The sequence below is a fragment of the Theropithecus gelada genome, chromosome 11, assembly GCF_003255815.1.
Source record: "Theropithecus gelada isolate Dixy chromosome 11, Tgel_1.0, whole genome shotgun sequence".
In the NCBI taxonomy this organism is placed as follows: domain Eukaryota; kingdom Metazoa; phylum Chordata; class Mammalia; order Primates; family Cercopithecidae; genus Theropithecus; species Theropithecus gelada.
Window position 1 is genome coordinate 124760321 of NC_037679.1, and position 12566 is coordinate 124772886.

The 12566-nt window shown below is 40.9% G+C and overlaps 1 protein-coding gene across 8 annotated transcripts in view; it reads right to left on the reverse strand.

The window, feature by feature from the left end:
• The window catches only part of CAPRIN2 (caprin family member 2), a 46035-nt gene extending 33568 nt beyond the window's left edge, over positions 1–12467 (reverse strand). For 5 of the 8 annotated variants that reach the window (XM_025401541.1, XM_025401540.1, XM_025401537.1 and 2 more), the window contains exons 1-2: positions 10865–12035; positions 8571–8633 (exon numbers count right to left, since the gene is read on the reverse strand). Coding sequence is in view for 7 of the 8 variants with exons in the window: in XM_025401540.1 (XP_025257325.1) it covers positions 8571–8633; positions 10865–11041 (240 nt within the window). In the remaining variant the exon portion in view is untranslated. Of the gene's footprint in view, positions 1–8570; positions 8634–10864; positions 12036–12202 lie in introns of those variants that run through there. The other 3 variants (XM_025401536.1, XM_025401533.1, XM_025401534.1) reach the window with 2 other exon arrangements.
• Between the last annotated feature and the right edge of the window lie 99 nt (positions 12468–12566).

The following is a 12566-nucleotide window of genomic DNA, read 5'->3' on the forward strand; positions in this document are numbered from 1 at the left end:
TACAGACTAAAATTAAGTAGAGAGAACCAAATAAAATACAGGCACTTGTATTGATATAAAAACACTAAATATAATGAGTGAAAAAAGCAAACTGCAGAACATATAGCATGATACCACTTACTATAACGTACAAAAAAAGCAACTCTAACAGGGCAGCCACAAAAAAAAAAAAAAAAAAAAAAAAAAGCTCTTAAAAGCAAGGGAAAACTTCAGGGTCATGGGGTCATGGTTACAGGAAACAGAAAGTACCACACTAGAAAGGAGCCTCAACACTGTTAGAAACATACTATTTGAGTTGAGAGTTGGGTTCTGGTGCTTGCTTTATTATGTGTTATAACTTACATGGAATATATTGTTTCAGCCATATATTTTATAATAAAAAGGTATAGAAGTCTTCCTGCTACAGAAACAAGAATGAGCAGATAGCATTACCAGGATAGGCAGTCCTCAGAGGGATGTAAAACTATAAAGAAATATTCCTCCATATCTACTCCCAAATGGTATTAACTTTGACTCAAGAAAAGCAGCATCAGCTGGGAACTACAACTTTCCATCATCTAATGTAGACCTATCCTTTCATTTTTCCTTTCTTTACTAAGTGAAGAAGGTATCCCCTTGCCACCCCCACTTCTACCTGTGCCCTGGATCCTACTGAACTCTGCCTTCATACAAAACTTTCCTTTAGGATTCCCCCCTTTAAGGTCTTCTAACAGAGAGCTGCTCCCTCTCTATTGATGCTTAAGTCATCATTTTACAAGTTCATGTCATCCCCAATCTAAACAAGAAAAATTAATTCTTCTGTGACAACTACTTCCCTCCAGCATTACACAAATTCAAATGTGTTTTCAGTCTCCAGTTCTTCAGACCTCATCAACCTGCATTCCATTTCTACCAAAACTGTTTTAGCTGAAGTTAGCAATTGTCGATGTCATCCTTTAAAGCTATAGATCTTTTATAGCTCTCATTTTGGTTGACTTAGCAGCAGCCTTCAACAAGAAGGCACACTCCTGCTCTACAGACATTTCTTGTTTTTCCTAACACTAAACTTCCATTTTTCCAGCTGCTTATTTACTAGCAATTTTTCCATTAGCTTCTCTCACCTGTTTTTAGCACCTGTAAAATAGGAGTAATAGAATCTACCTCACAAAGATGCTGCACAATCTAAATGATTGCATATGTATAAAACATTCAAATGATGCCTGATCCTAGTAAGTACACCGTATTTTTAGCCATTATTGTCCAAACATTAAATGTCAGAGTTCCTCAGGATTCTGTCCTAGGCTTCTCTACTCTGCTTTCTATACTCTCACTTTCTATACTTTCTATACTCTCATCTCCTCTAATGGTTTCAAGTAGTGGTCATACAGGTGATATTTCTATCAGCTAAACTTCTCCATGCTCCAGACCCATTTACCGTAACACCTGGTACCAGACACTGATGTCTCCCAGGCACATTAAAACCAACAGTACAAAATTGAGCTCTTCATCCTACTCCATCCCCCCAAAACCTCCTTCTGCCCCAGTGGTCCCTCATTTAATAAATGATTTTGCCATCTATCCATTGTTCAAGCAAGAAACTTGAAACCACTCTCAGCTCTACCCTCTACTCCTACATCCAGTTACCAAGCCATGCTGATTTTACCTCTCAAATCCAGCTACTCGATTCAAGTTCCTCCGCCACTGCCTTAGTAGGGCTCCCATAATCATTCACCTAGACTACAGGCAACTCTTTTCTAATTTCCTTACATCCATACGCCATCTCCAAACCATACTTCACACTGCAATCAAAGTGATTTTTTTAACTAAAAATCTGTAGTTGTTCCCTGCTTAAATATATCTGTACCACTTCTGATGTCTCTGGGAAAAAGTAATTTTCAAATGGTGCACAAAGACCTACCCCCTCCAGCTTCATCACCCATCCACATGACCTTTACAGTTTTTGAAAAAGGCTCTTTGTAAAAAACCAAAAATCTGTTGCTTCTCAGAGCCTTTACACATGCAAGCATCTGCCTAGCCTTCTGTTCTTCTTCCTCCCTCCCCCCTTTCACTGGCTAAATCTCATTCATATTTTAGGTCTTAACTAAAGTTCTTCCTTTCTTACGGAAGCTGGCCTTAACTCTCTAGACTAGGATGGATCCTGCATTATAATCTCTTTTCATCCTGTACTTCACCTTCTTAACATCTATCATATCTGTATTTGCTTATTCCCCACTCTCTTCCCCATTACATTATAGACTCCATGTGGTAATGATCACATTTGTCCCCTAGCTATTATAACCCTAATATTAAGTACAGCACCTCCTAGAGTAGATAATATATCTTGTTGAATGAATAAAAGATAGTTCAGATGATCTTAGAGAGCATCAGATATGCTCAAGATTCTGAACAATTTAAAACTTTTGAAAGAAATCATATACTGAGAGCTGTTTCAAGAAAAGGACACCACAGACAATAGGACTGGTGAATTGAAGGTAGGATCTCAAGACAAGGATATCAACTAGGAAGCATATGTAAAGTTTAGGTGGCTTGCCTTGACTAGGCCAATAGCAATGGAATTACAAAAGAGGGAAGATTCTATATTATTTATTGAGTTTACTATAGATGTATTAAATATAACACAGGATCACAGTTCAGCAACAAAAAAAAGGATACCAAATTCTAACTCTTTAACAATAAAAACTTCAGCAGAACCAAAGACATCAAGTTCCCCTTGCCTATTGCTTGAGAATTCACTTGAATCTGAGCTGTCCATTTCAAATCCAGATCTGAACCAAACATGCTGAAGTTATAAATGTAACAATTTAAATCATTCAAATTATAAAGTTACATTAAATTATTACAAGTTAAAGTGACTCCAAAAACAACTTCATTAGACATTCTTTCTATTATTTGAAAAGAGAAACCTATGTTACCAATTTAACACAAAACTTATGTAGCTTAGCCTTGACAGATCCCTTAAGAGTTACTACTTCAAAGAGCCTGCAAGAGCCATATAGAACATTACAAGTTTTATTTACATTATTATAAGTACCTGTTGAGTTAAAAAAGCAAATCAAACTAAAGTTATAAAACTTATCACAAATAATACTGAAAATACAATATCAAACCAAATACAACTGAACCAGTGCTTGAAGGAAAATTCAGTCTTCAAGAAATTTTAGAAAATTTTCACCATTTGAAAAGCAAATAACCAAAAAACAAAAAAGCAGAAACATTTTTAAAAAGTGGAATAAAGTCCAAAGCTGATTTTGGGTGGCGGGGAGGAATATACCCTTAGATAATATAAGAGTAAACTGAGGAAATAAAATCACACAAAACTAGAAAATTACAACAGAAACAGGCTGTATTATACTTTTATTAAAAACTACGTGGCCCTAATCTATGCAAATGAATTTTAAAAACTGAATAAAACAGGTGATTTTCAATGAGAAGTTTTAAAAACTGATGCCAAAAGAAATCTAAACAAAATCAATTTCCAAAGAAAAAAATATAGAATATTTTCAAAGAGCTCCCTCCCCAAAGAGAACCAGGCACAGACAGTTTCACACAATAATCCAACCAAACTTTAAAGACTATGTATAGTAGAAACACTGCCACAGTATTAAAACAACAACGAAAGAATTGGTGAGTGAGGAGATGGAGCACAGAGAATTTTTAGGGCAGTGAAACTATTCTGTATGGCATTACAATGGTGGATCCATTTGCGTTTAACAAAACCCATAGAGCTGGGTGCTGTGACTCACGCCTGTAATCCCAGCTACTCAGGAGGCTAAGAGGGTCGCTTGAGCCCAAGAGTTCAAGGCTGCAATGAGCTATGAGATTGTGCCATTGTACTCCAGTCTGGTGAGAGAGAGACCCTGTCTCTTAAAAACAAACACATACCAACAAAAACCACAGAATGTACAGCATCAAGAGTGAACCCTAATGTAAACTCTAAACTACGAACTTTGGGTGATGATGATAATGCATCAACATACATTCATAGAAAGTAAAACATGTATTTCTCTGATGAGAGATGTTTACAGTGGAAGAGGTTGAGCTTGTGGGGGGTGAAAGTGCTACTCCAGTGAATGCATGAATAAGAAGCAAACAAATGCTATTGCTGATGTGCACAAGATTTGAGTGGTATTCCCTTAAGTCAAAACCTAGTCGAGAACAAGACCCTAACTCTCTTTTATTCGGTGAAGGCTGAGAGAGTGAGGAAGCTGCAGAAGAAAAATTGGGAGCTAGCGGAAGCTGGTTCATGAGGTTTAAGGAAAGAAGCCATCTCCATCACATAAAAGAACAAGATGAAGCAACAAGGGCTAATGTAGAAGCTGCATCAAGTTAGCCAGAAAATCTAGCTAAAAGCTCACTACACTAAACAATAGAGTTTTAATGTAGACGCAAGAGTCTTCTATTGGAAGAAGGTGCCATCTAGGACTTCCATAACTAGAGATAAGAAGTCAATGCCTGGCTTCAAAGCTTCAAAAGACATGCTGACTCTCTTGCTAGGGTCTAATGCAGCTGATGACTTTAAGTTAAGGCCAATACTCATTTACAATTCTGAAAATCCTAGGACCCTGAAGAATTATGCTAAGTCTACTCTGTGCTTTACAAACAAAATAACAAAGCCTGGATGATAGCACACCTTCTTACAGCACTGTTGACTGAATATTTTAAGCCCACTGTTGAGACCTACTGTTCAGAAAAAGAAGATTTCCTTCAAAATATTACTGCTCATTGACAATGCACCTTGTCACCCAAGAGCTGTGACAGAAATATACAAAGGAATCAATGTTGTTTTCATGTCTGATAACATAACATACATTCCACGGCCCATGGATCAAGGAGTAATTTTGACTTTCATGTCTTAAGATATACATTGGTCCGGGTGTGGTGGCTCATGCCTGTAATCCCAGCACTTTGGGAGGCCAAGGCAGGCAGATCACCTGAGGTCGGGATTTCAAGACCAGCCTGACCAACATGGAGAAACCCCATCTTTACTAAAAACACAAAATTAGCTGGGCATGGTGGTGCGTGCCTGTAATCCTAGCTACTCAGGAGGCTGAGGCAGGAGAATCGCTTGAACCTGGGAGGCAGAGGCTGCGGTGAGCCGAGATCGCGCCATTGTACTCCAGCCTGGGTAACAAGAGCGAAACTCCTTATCAGAAAAAAAAAAGGAAAGAAATACATTTTGAGAAGGCTATAGCTGCCATAGATAGTGATTCATCTAACAGATCTGGGCAAAATAAATTGAAAAGTTTCTGGAAAAGATTCCCCACATTCTAGATGTCATTAAGAACATTTGTGGTTCATGGGAGGATGTCAAAATATCAACATGAACAGGAGTTTGGAAAAAGCTGACTCTAACACTCATACATGACTCTGAGGGGGTTCAGAACTTCAGCAGAGGAAGTAACTGCACATGTGGTGAAAATAGCAAGAGAACTAGAAGTAGAGCCTGAAGATATGAATAATTGCTGCAATCTCAGGATAAACTTTTAATAGATGACGAGTTGCTTCTTATGAATGAGCAAAGAAAGTGATTTCTTGAGATAGACTCTACTGGTAAAGATATTATGAACATTGTTGAAATGACAACAAAACCTTTAGAATTTTACATAAACTTATAGTTGATAAAGCAGCAGCAGCAGGGTTCGAAAGACTGACTCCAATTTTGAAAAAAGTCCTACTGTGGGTAAAATCCTATCTAACAGCATCACACACTACAGAGACATCTTTCATGAAAGAAAGAGTCCATCAACGTGGCTAATTTTACTGTTTTCTCTTAAGAAACTGCCACAGCCACTCCAGCCTTCAGCAACCACCACCCTGATCTATCATCAGTAATCAACACTGAGGTAACACCCTCGTCAACCAGCAAAAAGATTACAACTCACTGAAGGCTCAGACGATTATTAGCATTTTTTAGCAATAATTTTTAATCAAGGTGTGTACTTTCTTTTTGACACAGTGCTACTGCACACTGAAGAGACTACAGTATAGGACAAACATAACTTTTACATGCACTGGGAAACCAAAAAATTTGTGTGACCTCCTTTTTGCAATCTTCACTTTATCGTGGTGGTCTGAAACAGAACCCACAATATCTCTGAGGTATGCCTATACTGGTAACAGTTCTCTGAAGATTCTATTTTTTTCCTTCTGACTTACCTGCATTTTCTAAATTTTCTACCTTATATATTGCATGTATGAGGTGTGATTTCTCAAAAGTAGCACCAACTACATGCTTACATCCAAAGACCTAACATTCATTTTATACTTAGTAAACCTACATGTAATAAATATTTTATATACCTACTACATGCTATATTCTACACACTAGGAATACAGCAACTAACAGACAAAATCCTTACTTTCATGGAACTTACATTGTAACAGTAGGAAAGAGACAAAATAAAACTTCATAGCTTGTCAGAGAAGTGCTAACTTCTATTTAAGAAAAATTAAGCAAGGAAAGGAGCTAAGAAGTGTGAAAGGGGAAGTGGTAGTGAGGTGAGAGCAGATCTCACTGTGGGTACCTTCAAATAAAAAGATGGAAGAGGTTGGGAATTGAGCCATTGAAACATCTGGAGAAAGAGCATCCCAAGCAGTAGGAAGATCATGTGCAAAAAGCCCTGCAGAAGTGTGCCTGGGATATCTGAGGGGCAGCAAGGAGGCTAGGGTAGGTAGACTGGAGCTGGCGAGGGGCAGCAAGGAGGCTAGGGTAGGTAGACTGGAGCTAGCGAGGGAAAGAGGAGCAGGAAATGGAGTCAAAATGTCAAAGGAAGTAGGAAGGATATTCTGTAGTGCTTTGTAGACACAGTAAGGATATTTTACCACCAGATGTGAACAAATGGGGACTTCTGAGCAGAGGAATAACCATCTTGATTTGCATCAGAACAGGATCACTGAATTTACTACGTTGAACAGACTTGGAGAGGGCAGAAATAGAAAAACCTGTGAGGAAGAAGTAATTACTACTGTAGTAAGTAATGCAGATGAAAGATTATACAGCCTGGATGAAGATGGCAGAAATGGTCAGTTTCCTGATTTACCTTAAAGGGAGAAGTGAGCAGACTTGCTGATGAGCTGGACGTGAGCTATGAGGAAAAAGGAGATAAATTCTCCAAGATTTTTGGCAACTCCTTCTAGTTGATCAAGCCATCAACTCACACAGCTAAGATTAGAGGAGAAGCAGATTTTGGGGAACAGGGAAAAATTACAAAGTGTCAGATAGGCAAATGGACACAGAAATACTGAGTTCAGAGGACTGATCTGTTGGCAATATAAATTGGGCAGTTGTCAGCATATGACTCCAGATAACAAAGTTCATACATTTATTATAGAAGCAATATGTGGCTATAAAGACAGTAATGAAATATTAAGAATGAAGGTTGCCTGGCTGGAGCAATTAATATAGCATGTTCTTAACATTTCTTAGAGAGCTACCATGGGAATGATCAATCTCCAACCCCCTCTCCCCGACGTTTCTCAAAAATAAAGAACACAACTCTAACAGGACACTTTATTCAAGAATATTTACACACACAAAAAAAAGTTTTATCACTTTAAGAGTTACTGAACACACCATGACTTCAAAACAAAGCCATGCTGAAATGCTGCATGTCCAGCTAGGTCCTCTCCCCAGCTAAGTGAGCACACCATTCGCAGAGCTCACACAATTCGAATATGTGTCTCAGCAAAATTATAACTTACTACATCACAAAAATTCTGGGTCAGTGAAGAGGAGTCACTATGGAATGGGAAAAGTCCTTGAATGCCAGTATCTATGATGTATAGCCAAAAATTTTAGTTGAAAAACATAAAGACAAAAAGACCCACAAACAAGATCAAATAATTTTCAAATAAATGTGTCCCTTCTTAGCCAGGAGACATGATCAAGTCAAAATGGCAAACATCCACAAAGCACTGTTTCCTTTCCACATTGCAAACTCTCCTTCACAATTTACATAAAATTTGCAATTACCAGGTATATCATTGACAAGTTAACCAATGGAAAAAATGCAAGTAGCCTAATGTTTATAGTAAGTTTTTCTTTTTTTTAAAGGCCAGATATCTATCAGATAACATGCCTCCTGAGAGGCGACACGAAAATCCAGGATAGAAAAGTAGGAAGAGACCATGAAAGGAATTAAGGTGAGGCAGCTAGAGAAAACTAAGGTAAGCTACAGTAAATATTCTTTCACATTTTGGAGCACAAAGATGTCAGGTTTAGAATACACCAGTGAAGAGCTGAAAGAGTATGCCCTTCTCTTCACCTTCAGTCCACTCTGGCACGTAAGTTTAATTTAAATCTATATGTTAACTCTTAGTGACAGTCTACAATTTCACTCCTGTTTAACAATCTACACCCCCATGCATACTGTCTTCTAGTCAACAGAAAAGAAAGTCATATCTGAGATCTAACAGCAGAAACAACAAAGGCTTCTGAAACAGTTTTGAACAAACTGTGGATTTTAACTGTGTGTGTGTGCTATAAAGACTCTGGTCTCACTAAATCCATGTAGAGTTTTATTAAGAAAAGAAAACCAGCAAGTCTTACTAACAGATCATAAGCCACTTACCAACTGGTCTGGATTAAGTTGCTCTCCACTTTTCAGGCGATCCTTATAATCTTCCAGTTTGAGCTACAAAAGAGAAACTTGTATCTACTATAGTCTGATATAAAATTCAGAAGCAAATAAACTAAATGCCAGACTTTGTCTCTAGGAAAACAAAGTCCTTGAAGCAAGCTATCAATCTGCAAGACTACCATTTTACTATAAGGCATGCAGCAACTGTAGATGAGTTCCAGTCAGGGAAGAAAAAATACACAGAATCACTTGAGTCTAGAATTACAAAAGTTAAGCAGTAATAAAACTATTTTCTCCTAATGACTCTATTAATAACAAACTAGACTACTTAACCCAAGGGGACTTACCTAGTAAATCATATGTCCCCAACACAGTAGTTTCTCAACAGGGGACAATTTTGTCCCCCAAAGATACCTGGCAATGTCTGGGGATATTTTTGGTTATCACAACTTGGGAGAGGGATGGGGGGTGAAGAGTGCTACTGGTATCTTGTGGTTAGAGGCCAGGGATGCTGCTAAGCATCTTAAAATGCACAGGACAGTCCTTTACAACAAGGAATTATCCAGTACAAATGTCAGTGGTGTAGAGGTTGAGAAGCCCTACTCTAATCTCATGCTTAAACTGTTAGTTCAGTTACCTGTTGAATTATGTGGCATTTTCCTAAAAGGAAACTCCTATTGGAAGTACAGAAACATAAAAGAATTCTTTTCTATCATTACACAGTAGGCTCATCCTGAAGTTATTTTTCATATTATATTTGATACTTAAGGAAATTATGAAAAATAAATTGCATTTATTGGCCCCATAATAATGACATAAACCCACTATGGTATTCTTTTTTTTTTTTTTGAGATGGAATCTCACTCTGTTGCCCAGGCTGGAGTGCAGTGTCGCGATCTTGGCTCACTGCAACCTTCACCTCCTGGGTTCAAGCGACTCTCCTGCCTCAGCCTCCTGAGTAGGTGGGATTACAAGCACCCCCCACCACGCCTGGCTAATTTTTTTTGTATTTTTAGTAGAGACGGGGTTTCATGATGTTGGCCAGGTTGGTCTCGAACTCCTGACCTCAGGTGATCCACCTGCCTTGGCCTCCCAAGCGCAGGGATTACAGGTGTGATCCACCACCAGGCCCGGCCCCACTACGGTATTCTAAAAGCACTTTTTAGACTCCTCCTGTATTGGCTTTAGTGGCAAAAATCTTTCCCAGAAGGTTGAAGGAAGTACTGGTACTATCAGATAGGTATTCAAAATTAAAGAGCTACTACAGGTAAGCTAGAGAGCATACGTATACATATATGTAAGTCCTCCACCTGAGGGAGGCTCTGTCAATAGATCCTGCTTTGACCATTTATCATATTGATGGGGAATCTGTGCTGACCTGGCACTCACCTTATCACACTTGTGATCAACTGCATGCATTAAAAAGACAAATGGTGAGAGCCACAGAGAAGCTACTAGCAACTTGCCCTTTTTACTACTTTCTTAGCTTAAAAAAGAAAAGAAAAAAAGAAAAAAGAAAAGAAATAGAGTCAACCAGACTCTGAAGAGTCTCTTCACACTCCTCCATTAAAAGCAACTTTAAGGTTTCACTAGGTCTTGGCACAAAAGTATTTAAGAGCCCATAGGTCCAGACAGTTACTCAACCTCACCTGTCCAAAAGCAGAAGAGAATCGTAATACAGCAAAGCAACGTGCAGTCTGTTTCACAGGCTACATGACTCAGGAAATGAGGAACGATTTAGATCTTTACAACAGCATTTTCTGTAGCTAGACTTAACTCCTGGGTCTCTTTACAAGGCTGACTACAACGCTTTCACCTAGCAATCTTAAATCCTCACTTAACAACACAAAAGTAAGTGGTAAAACATTTTCTAGTTCTACCACCGTTAAACCTTCCAATGACTGCAGCAGTAATACTGCAATATCAACTGCTGCAGAAAGTCACAAGGAAAACAAGCTAAAAAATCAGCTATTAACACATCTATGAAAAGAAACATTAATACTACATAAGGAATTAATCTGACCTAAAATAGCTAGCTCTTAAAGTATTTCAACAGCAGCATGCATAATAATTTTACTATGAAGAATATTTTTATTCAGTTGTTTTGACAAATGAAACAGAAAATGTTTAATACTTCCAACATGTAGCCTGCTTGTTTAAAGCAGCTAAACCTAAGATTAGTTAAATTTTTAGTAAAGAACACCTACGAGCTCTGAAAGAAAAATGTCAGCTCCTTAATCTTTTAAGATCATGCATATACAGAACTGGAAGAAAAAAAAAGTTACCTTCTTTTTCTCGATGTTTCTAATTTTGTGTTTAAGGCATATGAGTCCATTTTCAATATAGGTCTCATATGCTTGGGAAGGAGATGCAGCAGAACTCAGAGTAGACTGCAGGGGGCTCAAGGCCCGCTGGCTTTCCCCATGCTGACTGTGGTTCACTTGGGGCTTGGCTGACTTCATATTCCCCTCTTTCCTCCTCTGAATGGCCTGAAGGTGACTGGTAACCAAAAGGGGATGAAGAGAGTTGCACCATTGAAACAGATGAGGCTGAAGGAGGTGGGGGAAAGTTAAGTATAAAATTAGGACTAGAGGGACACAACCAGGCAATAACTTCCCTGGAAAGTCTAGACCACTCCCTTAAATTCTTTTCCACAGAAGTGAGTTCAAAACCCAGTGATGCTTCAGATACTGTACTTCCATCCTACTTTTAAAGTAATTAGTGCCGCTAGCCAATAAGGATAGACTTTACGTAGGCAAAATCTCCAATATAGAGGATGTTTCCAGAAATTCGATTTTCCACATAGGGAGGAAGAACTGCAATGGCTTCACAGCTCCTTTCCTCTCATGAGGGCAGACCACATTCTAAATAATTCCCATGGACACGTGATGACACCAAAAGAATAAGCTTCCCACACCGGGACCTAAGGCAGCCACTCAAACCTCTTTACATGATCCTCACCACCAGCCCTAACCTCAATCCTGAACGTTTGAAAGAAAATCCCAAACTCACAACATTCTTTCATTGCTCTAAGTGACCCAGCAGCTTCTTGAACAAGAATGCTAACTTCCCCAATTGCTCTGGGGCCTACAAGGCAATCCATCACTACTGGACATTCGCAGCCAGGTACTCTCTCAACCTGCAGGAACTCCGCGTTGATTCTCGGTTGTTTGGTTTAGACTAGCCTGAAACTGTTTACAGCCAACCAGTTAAAGCTCGTTCTAGCGAGCCCTTCCCCTGCCCTAACCAGTGGCCTTTGCGCACTTAGGTATCCCTCCCTCGACCTCCAAGCACCCGCGGTATCCCTTTCTCCCCGCTTAGGAGCATCCCCAAAGCAAGGACAGAACAGGCCCCATGCACGCCAGCGAGCACCCCCCTCAAGTCTCCGGGCGAGCCTGCGCCAAGAGCACCTCTCCCGAGCGGCCACGGAGAACCCTGCAGGCACCGACCCCCACCCTTCCCACAGACGCCCCGGGGACGCAGAAGCCGCTTCTGCAAGGCCCCGGGGGAGGCTGACCTGGAGGAAAACGCACCGGCCACGGGCCACGGCCCACAGGAGCCCCGCCCCGCCCAGGGGATACCAAGCCGCCCCTCCACCTCGCCGCGGCGCCGGCCGCCCAGACCTGCCCACCCTCGCCGGGTCGGCCGCCTCCCTCCGCCGCGCCGACCGAGGCCGCCGCAGCCGGACTTCACCTCCCCAGGCAGCCGAGGCCGCCGCTGCCGCAGCCCGGGCCCGCCTTCCAAAGCCGGCGGGAGGCAGGAGCGCTGCGGAGGTGGACCGGCGCCACCCCGCACTCGCGTCTCCTCCTCCTGTCTCCTCCCTCTCCCCTCCCGGTCCTCGCCCGCGGCCTCTGCGGCGCCAGGGACCCCGCCGACTCCGCCGCTCGCGCCCAGGCCCGCCCTCCGCGCCGCGCGTGGCTTTTGTAGGCCGCGCCCCGCCCCGGCCCGCTCCTCCCCCGGCCGCCCCGCCACCGCCTCCTTCCGGTG